The 21,858-nt window shown below is 40.2% G+C and overlaps 1 protein-coding gene across 1 annotated transcript in view; it reads left to right on the top strand.

Moving 5' to 3' along the window:
• Positions 1–21,858, top strand: part of TTC29 (tetratricopeptide repeat domain 29) — a 201,949-nt gene that overhangs the window by 26,853 nt on the left and 153,238 nt on the right. Inside the window, exon 3 of the mRNA XM_077816149.1 lies at positions 16,200–16,423. Coding sequence (XP_077672275.1) covers positions 16,200–16,423 — 224 coding nt within the window. The remainder of the gene's footprint in view (positions 1–16,199; positions 16,424–21,858) is intronic.

Genomic DNA, 21,858 nt, shown 5'->3' with positions numbered 1-21,858 from the left:
CCAGGGTCTGAACAGCCTTCCTCCAGTGAGGAGGAAGCTGGTCTCCAGAAGGATTTTTCACCATATGAAGTCTCTCATCCTCAGACTCCAATAATAGAGGTCATAGAAACATCAGCTCGTCCTACTCTCAGGATCCTGCCCCATGGTGTGTAAACCCATGGATGGCACCACCTATGCCCTTCCCACCAGAGTGACAATATTGGGCCCCGTGGGTATCCTATCCTCAAGACCACACTCTCACTATGCCACCTCAACCAGGCCCAACACCTGCCCAGTGACCACAAGCTAACGAACCTGCCACTGATGCCAGTCACCAGACAGCACCATTACAAGTGCAGAATCAGGCACAACCTGTCTCTATCCCAGTAGACCCAGTTGTTACGCCTGACGAAGCCCTGCTTCCTCCTCTCCTGTCATCTTCAGATGACTTTTTTCAAAATTTCAAGACCTTTTCAAGAGAGTGGCCAGTGAATTAAGAATTAATCTGGAGGAGGTTCCTGAACAACAGCATGAGTTAACAGACATCCTGCAGCCGCCTTCTTCTAGGATTGCATTGCCGATCAATCCAGCCCTTCTGGAACCTGCCAAAGCCATCTGGCAGACTCTTGCTGCAAGCTTACCTACCTGCAAACAAGCAGACCACAAGTACTTCATCCCTTTGAAGGGCTCTGAATTTCTTTTCATTCATCCAGCACGTAATTCGCTGGTAGTTGATGCAGTCAACCTAAAGAACAAGCACCAGTATCCCCGCTCCACCCCAGCTGATAAAGACAGTAAGCGTTTAGGTCTGCTTGGACGTAAAGTATACGCATCTTCCACCCTGCAATTTCAAATTGCTAATTATATGGCCGTTCTGGCAAAATATGATCACAAAAATTACAACAAATTCATTGACTTTCTTGAGGATGTTCCAGAAGCAAAGAAACAACAATTCACTGCTTTAGTCTCTGAGGGACAAATCATATCACGTACCGCTCTTCAAGCGGCCCTCAATGTGGCCAATACTGCAGCAAGATCCATCGCTACAGCAGTAATCATGCGCCGAGGGTCGTGGCTCTCCTTTTCCTCGAGAGGTCCAGACTACTATTAAATACCTTCCATTCGACAGCGACAAACTCTTTTGCCTCTACAATGAACGACGTCCTTCACTCTATGAAGGATTCAAGGGCAACTCTCCAGTCCTTAGGAATACAAACCCCTATGACCAGAAGGAGACAGTATAGATACCAACCCTACCACCATCCACGCTACCCCACATATACCCAGCACTTCCAGAGATCACACGACCAACAACACCAGAGACCCAGATACCAGCGTTGCCGCCCCAATTCCACATCAGTGTCTCAACCCCCTCCGATTAACAAGCAGATTTGAAGCCTTGGTCGAGGGTTTAGAAAACAATGTTCCCACTTCAGCGCTTACACTCCCTGTCCCTACTTTTGGACACCGCCTACGACCATTCTTCCATCAATGGCAGAACATTACCACCGACAAGTGGGTTTTAGAGGTCGTCACACTTGGCTATTCCATCCCCTATCTATCCTTGCCTGCTACCCACCCACCCTCCCCATCCCTCTTCAGGGACCCCTCTCACGAGCAACTGCTCCTGCAAGAAGTACAACATCTCCTTCTATTGGGAGCAGTGGCCACTTGTGCCCGAACGACACTGAGGGAAGGGGTTTTACTCCCATTATTTCTTAACAGAAAAGAAAACTGGGGGATGGTGACCAATCCTCGACCTCAGGCGGCTCAACAATTTTATCAAGAAACAAACGTTCAAAATGGTGACCCTGGCCACCATAATCCCAGCGCTGGAGCAGGGCAATTGGTTTTCAGCCCTTGACCTACAGGACGCCTATTTTCATATGACAATACATCCATCCCACAGACGCTTCCTTCGTTTCACCCTCGGCTCGACACATTTTCAATACAGGGTGCTACCCTTCAGCCTATCCACAGCCCCTATTCCACCCCCCCTGTGTTTTTTCCAAGCTCCTGGCTGTAGTTACTGCCCACCTCAGGAAGCAAGGAATCATAATATTTCCTTACCTAGATGACTGCCTCCCCAAAGCCTCAACGCTCGACCAAGCGCTTCGATTCACGTAACTCACAGTCGATTGTTTCCTATCCCTCAGCCTACAAATGAACAACAACAAATCCACATTAATTCCTACCCAGCACTTGGAGTTCATCGGAACACACCTCAATTCCCGGACAGGAATAGCATCTCTCCCGTCTGATTGCTTCAACACCATAAAGCAGCTGGCAACAAAACTTTGCAACAGTCCTCAAGTTACTGCTCAAGACTGTTTACAACCACTAGGTCACATGGCCTCGTGCACTTTCGTGATCCAAAATGCATAACTCTACATGAGGTGCTTCCAAGCTTGGTTGGCCACAGTTTACAGACCCAATGTGCATGCCCTAAACAAATTCCTATCCATGCCTTTCCGAGTCAAAGACGGTCCTATGGTGGACAGTTCCCCCCAACCTCTGCTCTAGAGTCCCCTTTCTCCAGGAAGCTCCATCCGTCATAATGACTACCAATGCATCCCTTACAGGGTGGGGTGCTCACGTGTTACATCACACAACTCAGGGTATGGTCTCCATCAGAAACCTCCCTGCACATTAACGTCCCGGAACTTCAAGCTATAAGCAATGCCTGGTGTCACTTCCTCCTGTTAATCCGGAACCAACATGTATGGATAATGACAGACAACATCGCCTGCATGTTCTATGTAAACAGGCAGGGAGGAGCTTGTGCTCATTCACTTTGCACAGAAGCTATGAAACTCTGGAACTGGTGCCTTGCGAACTATATCCGGATATCAGCCGCTTACCTTCCTGGGGCTATGAATACCACAGTGGACGAATTAAGCAGACACTTTCCTTGGGACCACGAATGGGAGATAAATGAGATGATCATCACCAACATATTCCACATATGGGGCTACCCAACCATAGACCTCTTTGCAACTGTGAAAAACATGAAATGCCTTGAATTTTGCTCCAGAGCAGGACTGGTCAAGCACTCCCTGGGAGATGTATTTATGATTCCATGGCACCAGAACTTACTCTATGCTTTTCCCCCAATCCCGATTCTCCACAGAATTCTGACAAAAATACGAACAGATCGTGCCAAAGTGATCCTGATTGCCCCAGCATGGCCCAGACAACCGTGGTTCCCATTCCTCACCAGGATGTCAACTCAACCATCAATCTCGTTGCCTCTCATTCTGAACCTCCTATTGCAGCAACACGGCCGATTTCTCCACCCCAACCTGTCCATGCTTCACCTCAAAGCTTGGTTCCTACATGGTTCTCCCAAAACGAACTAGCATGCTCTGATGAAGTCCAAAGAGTGCTCCTACGTAGCAGAACACAATCTATTCGCACTACCTATCTCCAGAAGTGGAAGCGATTTACGCAGTGGTGCTCAACTGCCTCCTATGTCTGCACCTATTCATCTTATACTCGACTATCTGTTGGACCTCAAACAATCTGGCCTTTCTTTTAGCTCCATCAAAGTCCACCTAGCTGCTAGTGCAACCTTCCACAATAAAATTGACAGTACCTCTGTGTTTGCTCATCCGATCACTAAACGTTTTCTCAAAGTACTTCAATCCCTATACCTAGATGTTAGACCTCCTACCTCTCCGTGGGACCTTCACTTAGTGTTACTTGCTTAACTCAACAACCATTTGAACCCCTCGCCACTTGCTCCCTCTTACACCTTTCTATGAAAACAGCATTTCTAGTGGCAATCATTTCTGCCAGACGGGCAGGAGAAATAACAGCTCTTGTGGCAGACCCACCGTATACCCTATTTTTTTTTAGAACAAAGTTACCCTTCAATTACACCCCAAATTTCTTCCAAAGGTGCATTTGTCATTCCACATCAATGAACCAATACACCTGCCGACCTTCTTTCCTAAACCACATGCAAACTCGTTTGAATCTACAGTGCATACTCTAGACATACACAGGGCTTTGTCCTCCTTCTCTTTGGATAGAACCAAGCCCTGTAGAAATTATTCTAGACTTTGTCTCCATCGTGGAGCAATCCAGAAGGACACCTATTTCTACCCAGAGACTTTCAAAATGGATTTCTGACTGTATCTGATTCCGTTATCAGATATGGAAAGTTACGCCTCCAGCAGACATCAGAACCCACTCCACTAGATCAATGGCTACCTCCGTGGCTTTTCTACGCAAAGTTCCCCTGACTGACATCTGTAAAGCAGCCACTTGGCCTTCTGAACACACTTTTAAGCACTATGTCCTTACTCAGGGCCCCCTGTTAGATACACTATTAGGCAGAGCTGTTTTATCTACTGCATTTCTGCCCAATCCAAAGTCCCTACCTCCTTGAGATACGCTGCTTTTAAGTCCCCTAGAACGGAGCACCCACAGGGACTCCTCTCGAAGAAGAAGAAGAGGAGGTTACTCACCCTGTGCAGTAACTGACATTCTTCGAGATGTGTCCCTGTGGGTGCTCCACTAGCCACCCTCATCCCCTCTACTTCGGAGTTGGGGTGGCCTCCGTTGTAGAGAAGGAACTGAGGGGACTGGTCGTGCATGCGTACTATTAAGGTACACTCGGAGCAGGGGGGGGAAGCTCTGCGCGTGCACAACTGGTACGAGTAGTGCTGTAAAAATCTCCTCCGAGCGAAGGTGCAGGGCTGCACCAACACCTAGAGTGGAGCACCCACAGGGACACCCATCTCGAAGAATGTCAGTTACTGCACAGGGTGAGTAACCTCCTCCTTCTTCTGGGTTTTTGAGTACATAAGCCATGGCCTCTCCACTTTGTCACCATTGGGGATTTCACACCAGTAATGTGTTGGATGGTAACTTCTATTTTCATTGTCTTTGGGGAACATGAAGTTTTTCACTTGCTGTTGCCCATGCGGTACAAGGAAGTCCCTCAGGCTACTGCTCAAGTGGGTCCACAGTCCTGGATCATCTAGACTTAAGGAACTAAACTCAGCAGCTGCTGTTTCTTGTGCCTCCACCACAGTCTTCTCTGATCTACACTTTTCTTCAGGAATGTGCATGGTTACATCCATTTGAGATGGATGCTGCAGTAGCTGCCAGGTCACCTGTACTCTGACTAACTGGAAGATCAGGCATCTCCTCACCACTCACATCCTCACTGGGGCCAGAGGGCTCACCATGAACATTTGTGTCTATGTATCTCAGGAGAGCTCCCTCCTGCTTAGATAAGAAAGCAAAGAAAGCTTTTCTTTTTCTGAATGCTGTCCCAGAGTGGCATTTTCTTTCACTCATGACTGTTGTTCTGTGCAGGGCCACCCAGAGGGGTGGGCAAGTGGGGCAATTTGCCCCGGACCCCACAGGGGCCCCCACAAGAGCTTTCAGGGGCCCTCACGAGAGTTTTCGGCCATACTTTAGTGGCTGGGGATCCTTCAGTGCCATCGAACACACCCGGAGCGAAGGACCCGCCACCGCTTCTTCTGCTCGGGGTCTTTGGTGGCAATTTGGCGGCGGGGGTCCTTCAGCTCCATGTCTTCGGCGAAGTCCCCCGAAGACCCCAGGCCCCCTAAATCCTCTGGGTGGCCCTGGTTCTGTGCCAGCTATAGTGGCTCTCAAAACTCAATTGAAAGGGACAAATAAGCAGGCTGGTAGCAGGGCCTGAGTGGGGGAAGAGATCAGTGTCTTAAGGGCCTAATTGGCTCCTACTTCAGTTGACTGCCTGTTCTCCTCAAGTGGGTTCAAGGAAGCAGCAGAAAACTCCCTGAGAAGCTGGTGTTAATCGGTCCAGGCTTCTGGGGGTGCTAGAGAGGTACATAAGAGGTTCCTCCTCCTCTCTCTCCCTGCAGCTCCTGCTGCCTTCTGTTATTCCCTCTCACCTTTTCTCCTGCCTGCCTGTTGTCTCTTGTGCCCTCCTTTCTCCAGCACAACACTCCACCATCTCTGTGCATCTAGAGCAGAGAGAATACATATGCACCAGCAGCAGACACAATTTTCTACACTCTGGGTCCTAGTGGCGCCCCCCACAGTCTGGCACCTGAGGCGGCCGCCTCAGTTCACCTCATGGTAAGGCCAGCCCTGAGGAGTGAAGAGGGCATAGCAGTAGAAGAGGGCAGGTGTGAACTCCTCCTTCCCTCTCCTGCCAAGCCCCTACTGGGTCTAAGCTACTGCAAGATTTGTTGCTGTCAGCGATTTCATGTGAACCATTGTGCCAGCCTCCTTGTGACCCACTTTTGGGTTGTGTCCCATGTTTGAGAATTGTTGGCCTACTGTGTAAATTCATTTACATTTTACATGGCTTTTTTCTTTATCTGTATATTTTGAAATTTTTTTTACAGAAAAACGGAAATATGCAAGCAAAAGTTATCCTTTCTGTTATTGTATTTTTTGAAATAAACTAAAAGAAGTTCAACTTTAAGGCTCTGTATCCTAAACCTCCTTCTGAAGTGGTGCTTGTTTAAATATGTATTTTTTTCTGTCTGAATAATTCCTCATAATCTTACTTGTCATGACCAGGATTCAGTGTTTATTAAATAACTTTCAAAAAGAGAATTTGATACCTAGAGACCACATTCTTTTTGGTCAGATGAATGCGATCTCTGAAATTCAGGTCTGGCGTACATGTGAATTAGCGTAATTAGACAATGATCTAAAAAATAGAACTGTGGGAGGGAGTGAATGGTTTACCTTTCCTGCAGAAACTTCTCTGTGCAGTTGTGTAATGTGAAAGGTTTTTCTTGAAAAGGTTAAAAAAAAGTTCTAATCAACTTCTGTACATTATGTAGAACTTCATTTTCTAAACTCTGCAAAAGAAAGTTTCATATTTAATGGGAAATCATGAATTATTCCATTTATTATCTACTTCCTCCTTTCAAAGAAATGATCTGGATAAAAGGCGGGGTGAATAATTTCAAAAAATACAATACATTTTTAATGGGAAGGTGCAAACTACAGATTCTCATGACTATTAGTGAGTGTAGAGGAAACAGAATTTTACTTGCAAAAACTCATCAAACTCTTGCAAAGATAAAATACATGACATACTTTAATAAAAAACATAGTAAGCTGAATTTTTTTCTTTTTTTTTTACGTGACTTGTTGTTTTTACTAAGTTTGGTCATATGGTTTTCAAGAGCTTTTATTTCTCAGTAGTACAACAATATTTTCTGCTGAAGAAAACATACAAGGTATACACAATTGAGTTCTATTTTTGAAACAGTGTGCAAAGGTAAAGCATCGGTCTGTAATTTACAAAAAGAGTGAAGTATAAAAAGACAATTTAATTTGCTTTGAGACAATAACGACTTTCTAATAATTCTCAGTGATTTTGATTTCTATAAGACTCCTCTGTTTTCCCCTTTTAACTTCTGACTTTTCTATAGGTCCTTAGACTGTGAGCATCTTGGGACAGGGACTGTTCCTTCTTGAATGGTGTGATCATAAACAAATATAATGTACTGCAGGGGATAGGAATTGAATAGTAACTATGTGATAATAAATACTTAGCACTTATATAGTGCTTTCCATTTTCAGAGCATTTTACAAAAGTTAACTAATCCACAGGAACCCCTTGAGGAGGTGTAGTAGGTAAGTAATAGTACCATTATCCCTGTTGTCATGCATATTATTATATTGTCTTTCTGAAAGAGCTTAAAGTCTAAGACAAAAGACAACAGATGGATACAGACAAAGGGGGGAGTACAAGGAGACAGTGAGAAAATATGAGTATGACAGGCTCTGTACAGTTTTACATATAGTAAAAGAAAAGTACAGGGAGGTTAAATGACCTGTCTCAAACCACACAAAATGTCAAAGATGTAGCTGAGATTAGTACCTGGAAGTCCCTGGCTCCCAGCCTTGTATTCAGTCTATTAAGTACAGTATTAATAGAAGAATTAAGAAATCCTTAATTTTGGTAAACGACTATAACAGAGGTGGCCAAACTGTGGCTCATGAGCTGCATGCGGCTCTGTTACTATTTAAAGTGTGGCTCCTAGAGGCCACCCTCCCCGCCCCTTCTGCCTACCAGACTGGGATGGGGAACTCGGGGCTTCTGCCCTGTGGCGGGGCTAGGGGCTTCTGCCAGAGATGACTGGTGCCTGCTGAGAGTGAGGGGGTACAATTTAAAGGTTCGATCCCCCACCAGCTTGAGTCATGCTCCCCCAGGCGCGCACACCCTCTTTCCCTCAGCGGCCCCTCCCTTCAGCTCCCAGGTGTTAGCTCTGCATGGAGAGGCAACGGCAAATAGCTGGGAGCTGCAGGGAGGGGCCTCCGCTCTAGCTCACTGGGGAGAGGCAGCAGCAGAAGCAGCGGCTCTTCCTGCAGCTCCCAGCTGTTAGCTGCTGCCCCTATCCAAGGCACAGCTCCCAGCTTGTTGGTTCCAGCAGCTGCCATGCAGGGAGGGTCCCCGGTGGCCCCATGTGACTGAGCAGGGCTGGCAAAAACCTGGAAGGGCACATGACCCCTCCAACATTGCCTCTGGCTTCAACCCCCTGGTTGCACACCCCGGCTCTTGAACTTCTGAAGATTGTCATATATGGCTTGGAGGGTCAGTAAGTTTGGCCACCCCTATCTATAACAAAATTCGGATGCAACACTACAGGTTAGAGTTAATTTTGATTAATGAACATCCCTGAATTCCAGGAAAATGAGAAAAAATCATTATATTCTAAAGACTGTAAGATACAGTGAATTCCTAATTGCCATTTAAAAATCAACAAAGATCATAGAAAATCAACAAAGAGAATAACATTTTCTCTGACAGTGCCTGAAATATTCGCTAAAGATCACTGTTACATGTTGTGGTGCACAAAGAATATTTTCCTGTGCTTATCACTTTTATCTTTAATTGTTCTGCTTTTAGAGCATTTATATTTAGGGACAGAATATATCAAAAATACATTTCTACATGTATATTTCCATTTATCTGTATTACTGATGATTTTTAATTATTACAGGAATTGTATTCATTTGAAAACAGTTCTTCAGTGTCATCCTTTGATGTTTATAATTGATTAACTGTTCTATTCTTGTAATGTTAAAGTGGCAGTCTGGTTTTAAATAAAAGGAAGAGAGGCAGATATCCTCACTGACATGTTATGAATCCTGATTAAAGAATCCTTACTGACATGTTATGAATTCACACCTGATTGCATGATTGAGCTAAAAAAGTTGTTTGCCAATGAAGATGCAGAGAATATAAGACAACGGATGCTGTATTACTACACTGAAAATTGTTCCCAAATGGTTGTGTATTTATTTTTCATTTTCAACTTACTTATTCAGAACTTCTAAGTAGGAGTTCTGATAAATTGCTCCAACAAAGCTTTTTTATTTAATAGAAAGGGGGCAGGGGAGTTAAACCATTACTTTAACAACTTTCAGAGTTAATTCTATGTAAATGTCCTTCTCTTTAATTATGTGTACAATTACATAGATAATTATTTCCATCTTCTTGTTTAAAACAAAAATGTTCATTTTACAAAATCTTGGTGTTTAGGTTGAGGGAATTAATATTTTTACGTTGGGATATTTCAAATTTTATATTTGAATTGCAACAAAACACAAAATTACTTCTCAACCTTGCTGACTAAAAAAAATCTGATTTGGAAGTTAATTATCTATTGCTAGTTAATGGGATCTACTGTACTTTCAAGTCTGCTATTTAATGACAATTAATATACTCTACAATTTAAAGTATTACTATCCAGTAAGAATTTAATGAAAGGGAAATATTTTAAGCAGCCAGGATGAATGAGGATAGCAAGGGAAGGGTCTCTGGTATTAGTTAAATAACACTGGGCCAATTCCAGCATCCAATGATAATATATGGGACACAGTGACCCTTTAAGCCTCAATCCAGCAAAGCACTTACAATGTGTTTAGCTTTAAGCATATGGGCAGTCCCAGTGAATTCAGTGAGACTACATGCATGCTTGAAGTTAGGTTCGTACCTGAGTGCTTTGCTGGATTGGGGCCTAAATGAATGGTCCTGTGACTTGCAAGGGTATGTGTACATGGTCTTATACCAGTCTGACATAGCTTTAAGCATTACAGTCTGAGATATTTGTTGAATCGGTGAAATATTTCAGTTTTACGTATGTATGGACAGTCAAACTAACTCACAGCAATAATTCTACTTTTTGGTTAAGTGTTTAGATATCTTCAAGAATGCACTACAAAAAAGTGTACCTTTATTTTAGCAGCAATTCACTACCTTGTGTTATGGAATGCTTCATTCTTAGGAAGAATTGCCTATAATTGACTTATAGGTATTTTCCATTTTGATTCTTATTAGTGGAATCCTGAAGGTTTTAACAATGCAGCATTTTTTGGTTTTATGAACTTTCCAAATAGCATTCTTTATTATTACTTAAGCTATATATTTCTAAAATGCTAATGGAGTGGTTCTGTTTTCTCATGTTTGCTTTTATATGTATATATGTTTGTGTATATATTCAAACACACAGACAAAACCTTATGCTTCATAAATCTCACAGTATATCTAAGTATTGAAACATTTAGTCATTTTTTTTAACAATTTATTTTTAAGAAGCAAAAATATCTTGATTTTTTTTTTCAGGATTTTGGATATTAATCTGTATGATAACTTTATTGCTAGATGTTGACTTGCTTGCTAAAGAAAGAAACCCAGTTTAGGTTTGAGGAATATAATTAGGCTTGGAAGAATTCAGATTTAATTTTTTTATAATTTTGATGGCTAATATCAATGTTCATTTTATCTATTTAAATTTCTATAGGTACAGGAAATTATGAAGGGGGGATAATTATTTAATGATAGTAGATTTGATATTCAAAAAGTTAGAGCTTTATAACCATTAAAACACAAATTGTCAACATCACATGTCAAAATATAGAAAAGTAAATACCTTAAACTAAACTCTAACAAGTTCAAAAGAGGCATTTTTTCTTTGCCTATATGTAAACTTCAATTATTGATTGATAAAGATTTTATTTTGTCAGTGTATTTTCTGTCTATGCTGACTTTACAATACAATTAATACACTGTGCAATAATGTTACATTATAATAATGCCTTTTTAGTAAACTATATTATCATTGCTTACTGCATGTAATACTGTGTTTTACTAACTACAATAGACTTTAGAAAAATTGACAGGTTTTTTAATTAAATACCAAAGAGCTAAAAATATGAGGCCTGACATGGAAATGCTATCAAATGAGAATGGTAGTATTTTTCACCCATTTTGCTGAGGTGTAATTGACTACCCAAGGTGTGAGCTGTGGGAAATCAGGACCATCAAAAGTAGCTCTGCCACAATATATTTTTAATGTGATTATTTTAATACAAGTGTAATTCTTTTGGCCTCTTAAAATGCAAACAGTAAAATAAATCAAAAATAGACTCTTTCACATTTGTCAACCTAACTTACATCATCTACTGCAAGGAAATCTGAAAGTTAAAGCAAAAAATCTGGGATGATATTGAACTGAATTCAGAACATTTTTCTTTTAAAAGTACAACAGAATAACAAGAGAAATACCATGTTTTGGGCCATTTAATACAGATTTCCTTGAGTTTGTAACATTTGTGCAACTTAATAACTTCAGTGGCGTTTCTTCTGATTTTATACTGGTTCAGGCAGATCAGTAAAGGCTTTTGGGTTTAAGCCAGATCTTCTGCATCACATGAGCATTACACAAGCATTTCCTTAGGTGCTTTTAAACTTTTTATTTTTTTATACAGAGAAAAAGATAAACTAGCTATACAATGTAAGAAAGTTAAAATGATTATAACATTAAATGTAAATCTGAAATCTTACTAAAATACCTTGTGTTTTAAAAGTAGCAGTGCCTTTTAAGTTTACATATCCAGGTTTTTTGTAGCTGGTACCATACGTGTGATAACATAAGGTGCATGAAAATAACCTTATATAATTGTTTTTGTTAATGCAAAATAAACAGCTACTACAGAGTAATCTCCTAATTTTCAGAAGTCACTGGTAATTTCTGCAGTTGCTCAACACTTTGAAAATCAAACCATGAGATACTATATTTCAATACTGCTAGAGCAGGCTAAGGGCAAAATTCCCAATCAGATCTGCCCACTGGATCTCAATCCCAGTATTCTCCTTATCCTACATAAATGGACAATCCATTGACATCACCAGGCTTCCATCAGTGGGAGATCGAAGAATGTATGGACAGATAAAGGGTAGACTCTGAATTATATGGATTTGTGTTAAGAATTCTGCCCTTAGTTTGTTGAACTTTATACATGGAATAACAACAACAACAAAATCAAAATAAACAACATTGGCTAAAAATAAAAGCATTGTTTGGAAAATTACTTTTTAAATGCTCTTCTATGTTCTAAATTTAGTAAAAACAATCTTTAAGTTCATGTTTTTAAAATGCTTTCTGAAATCTTGTTTAGGTTTTTTTCACATATTTTCGATGGTGATCACTTGCCAGGAAAGCAAAACCCCATGTTTTATCTTCATATTAGTCTTTGCAATTAAACATAGTTTGTGAATCATCTGATAAAGAATAATGCATGCTTATACTGTGCTAAGTCCACATAGTATCATAGCTTGCCCAATAGTGCATGCAGTATTTGCAGGTTTTGATAGTCTGTCTGTGTGACATTGAGAACAGTAGTCAAATTCACTATCAGTGTATGAAGTGCAGCTCCACTGACTTCATTAGAGTTGTTCCGATTTATTCACACAGTGTATTTGACTCAACATTTGTACTTTTCTTTGTTCTGCAATAGTATGTTGTGGCAGTGGAAGTTGCTTGATTAACATGATCTGACTGCAGTTTTGCCAGATTTCCAGTAGATGCCCCCAGAGACCATTCAACCTATTGACAAATTATTATTACAGTTACAATCCAAGTTCTTTTCTTTTTTTTTCCTACTTGGCTCTCAGTGAGTCTCGAAGTGGCCTAAATGTTGACAGGAAACCTCAAACCAGAATGGACAGAATGTAGACAAATAAGTTTTATAGTTAAATAATAACATCTTGCTATGCAGTAAGATTCACTATGGTCAACATAAATTTGTTTGTTTTAAAAAAAAAAGCAGACTATTCAGGTAAAAGTTCACAAGTAGTTTTAAAAAATCACTGAACTGTGTGCAGGATATTTTATGTCAATTGATAACTAATGGTCAATTATTGAAAACATGATCAATTTGATTTAGTATCTCTGTTTGTTCCTGTGCACTACATACTGTTATAATGAAACATATGCTTGGATATAAACAATAATGTTGGTAGGGATCTTTAATTCATCTTAAAATGCAATCCGAAGATTACCTTCTTTGTCTCCACTACATCTATGTTAAAAACTAACATGCTTTACTACAGAACACTGACATTTTCAACAGGAATCCTGTTGATAATTGAAAGAATTTCAGTATAATTGTCAAATGATCCCTTAGATTACATTCATAAAATGTATCCCCACAATGTGAATTTAAGGCCATTATAACTCATGCATGATTCATCACTTGTGGTTTATAAATACTTTACAGTAATTTAAAGAGGCAAAAGTGTTATGCTGCTCCATGCAGTAATTTCTGTCCTTTAAGTGTAACTTTGTCAGATAAACTAGCTCTTTTTTATTATACTGTAGTTGAAATGTTATTACTGTAGGTAGGCTTGTTATTGGTACAATATACAGTTTACAATTATCTTCCCCTGAGAAAACTAAATATTAAGTACAGTGAGGTCACTCCAGCTGTAATTTAGTTTCTTTTCTTTTAGTTAATTGGCATAGCCTTTTGCTAGAAAATTGGTGACACAAATTGTAGTTACACCACTGTCTTCATCCTGCATGTAAATGTATTAGTTTGCAAATGATACTTCTCATTTGAGAAAATGTGCTTTGACCTTAAGTAAAATGCATTTGTCTAACGAGATTAGCACACTTGGCTGCGTCAATTTTATGCTACTCTACAAATACTAGTATAATGTTCCAATAATTATGATGGAACCTACAATTGAACTGAATAATGTTTTGACTAGTTACAAATATATTTTATATATTTGTTAAATGATGGCTAGTTATTTTATCTCCGCTTCCTAAATTACTTTTAACATTCACTACTCTTCCCCCCTCTTCCCTCAAAGCTTTCACTACGCTCAATTATACTAATTTAGCATTCACTGTTATTGAAGTCAGTGGGATTTCCTCCCACCCCCCAATTACTCTCCACAAGCATAGGTGAATTACTTATGCAGGATCAGTATGCATCAGTGGAAGAACAGATCCTTTATTAATGGCTTTTATTTTTATTGTGTTAATGGAATATAAACAGCACAGATCATTGACACTTAAAGCTTATTTTAAAACTTGCCTGCTCCATTTTGACTTAAATAAAAAGGTGTTTACATAATTTTCATTAGTATAGAACTGGAAAATAACTACAGTAGTAATGAATGGAACAGAGACTGGGCCAGCCACAAAAAGGAAATCCGTATGCTTTCCACTATGGAAATGAAGATGTTGTAATGGTCAAATGATTGATTGGACACTCCTTGTTGAGAAATGAAATGAGGTTGTAAGGGGCATACTGCAGGTTGCTCCAGTTGGAGACAAGTTGAGGTAGGTTGGTATGAGCTATGTTGGTAGGATGTCTGTTGCAATGATCGTCAGTGGAAGGCGACCAACAGGGACACCAAAGACTCAGTATAACTATCTGTATGACAGCTTGGCATACAGTCATGAGTAAGGCTGCAAGTCCTCACAAGTCACAGATTCCATGGCTTTCTGGGACCTCCGTGACTTCTACAGCGGCAGATGTAGCCGACCCGGCGGCCCCCCCCACCAGCAGCAGCAGGGGTCTCGTGCCGCTGAGCTGCCCCTTCCCCCAGCAGCAGTGGGCGTCCTGGGCCGCTCCCCCTTCCCCGAGCAGCAGTGGGCGTCCCGGGCCACACACTCCCCCCCGGCCCATCCCCCCCAGCACCAGCCAAGGTCACAGACGTGCGCTGTCGCACCTCTTCCCCCCCGAGCACCCACAGCACTCCCTGGCCACCCCACCCCGCAAGGAACCCAAGATTTAGTCAGGGGTATATAGTACAAGTCATGTATAGGTCACTGGCCATGAATTTTTGTTTACTGCCTGTGACCTGTCCATGACTTCTACTAAAAATATCTGTGACTAAAACGTAGCCTTAGTCATGAGTTTTGGAAGAAGGCTATAAAAGTTGCCAATACTGAATAGGGAAATGGCAAGAAAGAAGAGTTGTTCCTAGGCTAGAATTAGTCTTATTTTTAAATTGTTTAACATGAACCTCACTCAAAACCTGTTAAATGTACAGTAAACATCAGTTTTCAGAATTCCTTATTTTCGTTTATAGGCTCTGAAAATTTTGTAGTAAAAAAGATAGTCTTTTAATGGGAAAAATTGTTTGGGAATATCAGTAGCATAATACAAAAGCTAGAGCTTTGTCATTTTAGTGGGATAGAGATGGAATTTTTACCCCACACTAGAGGCCCAATCCTGGAAACTGTTAATTCTGGGCCCTAGATTGTTTCATGCCACTTGAAAGAAGTATTTGGATTATGTCCATAAATAATGTCTCAAAAGATGTATTACCTCTTGAAAATATTTAATTATGCATCTCTTTTTTTAATATGTATATCTTGCCCATGTTTATCAGTGGAATAACTTTGATATAAATTCTTCATTGTATCTCTGTGGACATGTCATTTGCTTTTAAAATTAGGCAGAAACTATGAAACTTCTGTATCACTAGCTAGTCCCAGATGAAGTCAGACACTGAACAGAGGCAAAATAATATGTAATGATTCTGTTTCTAACAAATACTAATCCACCATTACCTCCAGTAAAACTATTTAACATGTACATTGTTTTGATATGAAGTATGTGCTTATTTTTTTCCCTATGTAGATTAACTCAGTTGACTGTCCTGATTGATTTCAGTTGAGGAACACCAGCATATTTTATAATGCAGTTCCAATAAAAGTACTTATAGATTACCACTATTGCTATATTCTGTTCTATAGCATAGGGTTTAGTTAAAAACCATTCTGTAAAAAATCCTGTGATTAAATGATTCAAATATTACCTCTCCTTTGTTGTTTCTGAAGTCTGCATTTGAAAACCATTGTAGTATCTTTAATTATGTGTGTGGGGGAGGATTGTAGAGAACATAAATACAGATTTAAAGGATTAAAATCAGTATTTCTTATTCCCAGTTACAGGAATTCATACAAGAAGAACATCTGCATAGACATGCTGCGACAGGGTTATCACAAGTCCTTCTCTGAGCTCTTCACTCTGATACAGAAGTGGAATGCCTTGAGGGAGGCTTCAGGGCCTGGGTCAGCCATATGGCAGCAGAAGTCCCTGGAGGAGCAGCCTGATAAGCTGGATCAGCTTCACCATTTCCTGACCAGGGCTGAGGCAGCCCAACGAGCAGGTAAATGGAGGAATTGTGGGTAAGAGAACAGCAGGAGCTGCAGCAGTGAGTGCCTGAGGGAAGATTCTAAATTGTTTCATGTATGAATTTGAAACATTACTGCATCTTAGCACATTTCAGCCTTAGTCATCTGAGCTGTATTTATAGACTAAATGATAGGTAACTCTGAATTTCAACGCCACGGATACAGTGAGAGGTTCTGTGAAATAACTGGGAAAGAGCATCTAGACTGTATTATGTCACTAGAAATCTTGAGATATATTTACAGCCTTGATAACATCTCAGTTATAACCTAGTTCATAGTTTCTTTATTTTTTTTGTTTTATCTATTGATTTTAACAGCTATTTTTGTACTTTACTAGAGAAATATAACTTTTAAAACATTCATTTACGCTATCAATATTTTATAAATCTGATATTTTAAAACATAGATGCTGCTCAATGTGGTTACATTTGGAACTGAAAAAATAAAAATGGATTGTAAATATGTCCAGTACAACATGATACACTGATGTGACATATTTTTTAATTAAAAGGTGTTTGTGAAGTCATAACTCTGAATTACTGTATTTTTGCTGTTGCCTAAAAATAAATTGTTATTCTATTTAAAGTATTCTTTTACTGTAAATACTAGATCATGCAATAAGTTTCTTTCTTATCCTTCATAATAGCAGGAGCTGAGGTTATATACATTTCCATTACACTCCACTAGTTTCAGTTTATATTTTTGATCATTTAGGGTAGGATAACTTAAAACAAGGTTTTGACAAGGAACATCCTTCATCTCAACTTTTTAGACAGGGCAAACTTTTTTTTTTTACGGACTTCTCTTGTAGTTGAATATTTTTACTTTAAAAACTGAATTTTAGGCCATTGTATTTATTCTGAATTGTAATTATAGCCAACAAACTCCACAATGGGCTAAGGTTCTGGAACAGCCTTCCAATGGTGTAGGAGAACAAACATCCGAACGAGTAGTAAGATGGAGCTTGATAAGTTTATGATTGAAATTGTATATTGTGGTTGCCTGTGATAGTATCAGACTGGATGATCCAGGAAGTCTTCCACTCCTATGTTCCTAAGACGGGTAAAAGTTAATGGACTGTCTTGGAGTGGGGATAAAGCCATCTTCACTTTGATGGAATACAAGGAGAAGAAATAGCCTTTTCACCTGGGCTGTCCTGATACAGGAATTTTGAGTATGATGCCTAAAAATAAAGGCTTCGACTGGACTTTATGTTGACTTATGGTTCATTTGTTTATTAACAAAATCAAAGTCCATGAGGGGAAGTGAGTTGTGACCCTATAGCGTGTGTGGGCTGTGTCTTAGAGCAGGTGGGTAAGGTAGGAAATATAACAAAATATTAGCATTACTACAGGTTTCAGAGTAGCAGCCGTGGTAGTCTGTATTCACAAAAAGAAAAGGAGTACTAGTGGCACCTTAGAGACTAACCAATTTATTTGAGCATAAGCTTTCATGAGCTACAGCTCACTTCATCGGCATCCGTAGCTGTAGCTAGAAAGCTTATGCTCAAATAAATTGGTTAGTCTCTAAGGTGCCACTAGTACTCCTTTTCTTTTAGCATTACTATAGTTAATACAATGTTGCACAATTTAAGGACCATAGCTAAGCATAACATTGTCTTCTAAAATTAAAAATACTAGAGCCAACCAAGATTTCGGGGAGGGGGATTAGTTTTAGGTTTATGCAAGTTTGCATTTGAAAATATAATTTTAATTTATAAATTAAATTCCATTTAGCCACATTGTTTAGATATTTTCCATATAACCATAGAGATGTAGGGCTGGAAGGAATTCAAGAGGTCATGTAGTCCATCCCCACCCCATGCTGAGACAGGATATAAGACTTGTTATATGTTCCATTTTGGATAATATCTCTTAAATGGTTTACCACTTATCTATAAATGGATGGTGCATGTTGTAACTTCTGCTCTGTTGCTGTAAGAGGTTGTTGGTTAACAGGAACAGTTGCACAAGAAGTTTATTTTCCAGTGCCGTGGATTAACTAACCATATCTTAGAAGGTCAGAGGTGGGGATAAGTGAATACTGCTTTATGAAATACAAGGACGGTGAAAGTGAACTTGCCTCCCAAATCTTAATAATGAATAAACCCATGATTAAAGAGGCCGTTGGCTTCACAACCACTATTAGACATTCCGGATGCTTTTTAAAAATTCTCTAGCAGTGTTTGAGCTGAAATGGGCTATTTGGAATTCAGACACTTTTGTATTATATGATCTTACTACTTAATGATGGTCATGGAGTAAGAGCTGCTGCTGCCAGATTTAGAAGTTTATAACTCCTCCAGATTGATTGCTAACCTACTGTGTTGATAGCAAAAGCTACGTATTCATTTGGCTGCTTTCTACATCTCAGTAGGAGAATTTGTTACTCTTGTTTTTACTAAGTTATCATAAGGACAGGACACCATACTGCTCAGAAAGAATTTTCTGCATGGGAAATACCAATATGCTGTACAAATCAGCATTGGAAGGGCAATCATTTTTGTTGCTTTCTCGGTTATGAATATTGTGATGGGTTGATTTTTCTTTAGTGTTTTGTAAGAATATGTGTTTAGTTTTTTCATGTCCTTTATTGCTATTGCCTGGTGATGTATTTCTGGCTGGTGCGATGTTTGCTGATGATAGACATATAGTTTAGATAAAACTGAGTCTAGCCTGACGCAAACCAGAAAAACTACTTCTTTGCCATCTACCTGTTTGTTTCATTTCAAGTCTGAGGTGCTGCTAATCAGTAGTCATAGCATAGCTCTTCTGAAGAAGCACAAGCCCAACATATGTGTGAAAATGTTTCCTCATTACTGTGGTGTCCCGGTTACCAAAATTTCTTACTTTACCTAGCAATTTGAAATGAACAAGACTACGTGGCATGGATCCTCAGTGTTCTGAGAACAGTGATCCCAAACAGCTAATGGATACCTTTTGAAGAGAGCTCCCTGATTCTGGTGACGTAACAGATGACTGGAAAAAGGCTAATGTAGTGCCAATCTTTAAAAAAGGGAAGAAGGAGGATCCTGGGAACTACAGGCCAGTCAGCCTCAACTTAGTCCCTGGAAAAATCATGGAGCAGGTCCTCAAAGAATCAATCCTGAAGCACTTGCATGAGAGAAAAGTGATCAGGAACAGCCAGCATGGATTCACCAAGGGAAGGTCATGCCTGACTAATCTAATCGCCTTTTATGATGAGATTACTGGTTCTGTGGATGAAGGGAAAGCAGTGGATGTATTGTTTCTTGACTTTAGCAAAGCTTTTGACACGGTCTCCCACAGTATTCTTGTCAGCAAGTCAAGGAAGTATGGGCTGGATGAATGCACTATAAGGTGGGTAGAAAGCTGGCTAGATTGTCGGGCTCAATGGGTAGTGATCAATGGCTCCATGTCTAGTTGGCAGCCGGTATCAAGTGGAGTGCCCCAAGGGTCTGTCCTGGGGCCGGTTTTGTTCAATATCTTCATAAATGATCTGGAGGATGGTGTGGATTGCACTCTCAGCAAATTTGCGGATGATACTAAACTGGGAGGAGTGGTAGATACGCTGGAGGGGAGGGATAGGATACAGAAGGACTTAGACAAATTGGAGGATTGGGCCAAAAGAAATCTGATGAGGTTCAATAAGGATAAGTGCAGGGTCCTGCACTTAGGATGGAAGAATCCAATGCACCGCTACAGACTAGGGACCGAATGGCTAGGCAGCAGTTCTGCGGAAAAGGACCTAGGGGTGACAGTGGACGAGAAGCTGGATATGAGTCAGCAGTGTGCCCTTGTTGCCAAGAAGGCCAATGGCATTTTGGGATGTATAAGTAGGGGCATAGCGAGCAGATCGAGGGACGTGATCGTTCCCCTCTATTCGACATTGGTGAGGCCTCATCTGGAGTACTGTGTCCAGTTTTGGACCCCACACTACAAGAAGGATGTGGATAAATTGGAGAGAGTCCAGCGAAGGGCAACAAAAATGATTAGGGGTCTAGAACACATGACTTATGAGGAGAGGCTGAGGGAGCTGGGATTGTTTAGCCTGCAGAAGAGAAGAATGAGGGGGGATTTGATAGCTGCTTTCAACTACCTGAAAGGGGGTTCCAAAGAGGATGGCTCTAGACTGTTCTCAATGGTAGCAGATGACAGAACGAGGAGTAATGGTCTCAAGTTGCAGTGGGGGAGGTTTAGATTGGATATTAGGAAAAGCTTTTTCACTAAGAGGGTGGTGAAACACTGGAATGCGTTACCTAGGGAGGTGGTAGAATCTCCTTCCTTAGAGGTTTTTAAGGTCAGGCTTGACAAAGCCCTGGCTGGGATGATTTAACTGGGAATTGGTCCTGCTTCAAGCAGGGGGTTGGACTAGATGACCTTCTGGGGTCCCTTCCAACCCTGATATTCTATGATTCTATGATTCTATGATTTTACTCATACATGGACTAATATATAAGCAGTGTTAAGGTACAAGCTGTGATATTGGCATCAGAAGAAGCAGAACATTTTTTTTCTTTTCAGCTTTTGGCAAACTGATCTTTGGTCTCTTTTTAGCACCTGTTTTCACCATATGTTCTTCTCACTGCTTTTTGCTTAGTCAGTTTGTGTTGCTGTTGTTAGTATGCCATATCTCTAAACTATTGGTTTTGTTACCATCATCAATAAAAGGCACATGTTCCCTGACATTGTAAGAGTCACCCACCATTTTCTCCATATTGCTCCTGTTAATATCAATATACATCTCAAGCTTGTTTGTTCTTCATATCATTACAAAAGAAATTGAAGAATGCTTTACCATTCCTATTGCATGAATCAAAAAATGAGATGTATCAGTGCATGTTTTGCCAGTGTTACATTTGTTATGTACCATTTACCATTGCTCACAGTCAGTGAATTTTTGTTTTCATTTTTACTGGCAAATTATGATGGGCCTTCAGATCTTACAAGACTGCAAGATGCTTCCTCCAAATCAGCCACCAAAGCAGTATCATGCAAGGGACTGGTTATCGAATCTGGCCCCTTTCACCACAATATCTGAGTACCTCCCAAGTATTTAAAAATAGAATTAAAAGAGAGATACTATTGTCCCTTGCAGCTTGTAGGAAAAACAGCTGATAGGGATTTATCTTTCCCTGGATTAAAACAAGAACCACCAGGAGAAACTGGAAGAGTTATAGGTGATATGTGTAAAAGTGCAGGCTTGAAGTTTTATTGATGATGATATTTCAGATGCTGCTAATTTGAAAGTAATTTACAATTATTTTCCTGACCTCAGCCTAACTACTGTGGGCCTACCTCATCTTTTTGCTAGGTTTGTTTACAGAAATAAAACAAAAAGTCTGGGCTGCTTCTCCATGTTATGTTTTTATAATATAAGATTGTAATAAATAAATAGGTTGCTCTGGCATTCATCTATCCTTTCTGTGTGA

The sequence above is a fragment of the Eretmochelys imbricata genome, chromosome 4, assembly GCF_965152235.1.
Source record: "Eretmochelys imbricata isolate rEreImb1 chromosome 4, rEreImb1.hap1, whole genome shotgun sequence".
Classification (NCBI taxonomy): Eukaryota; Metazoa; Chordata; order Testudines; family Cheloniidae; genus Eretmochelys; species Eretmochelys imbricata.
Note: the sequence above shows the minus strand (reverse complement) of the source record. Positions and strands in the feature narration are given on the sequence as shown.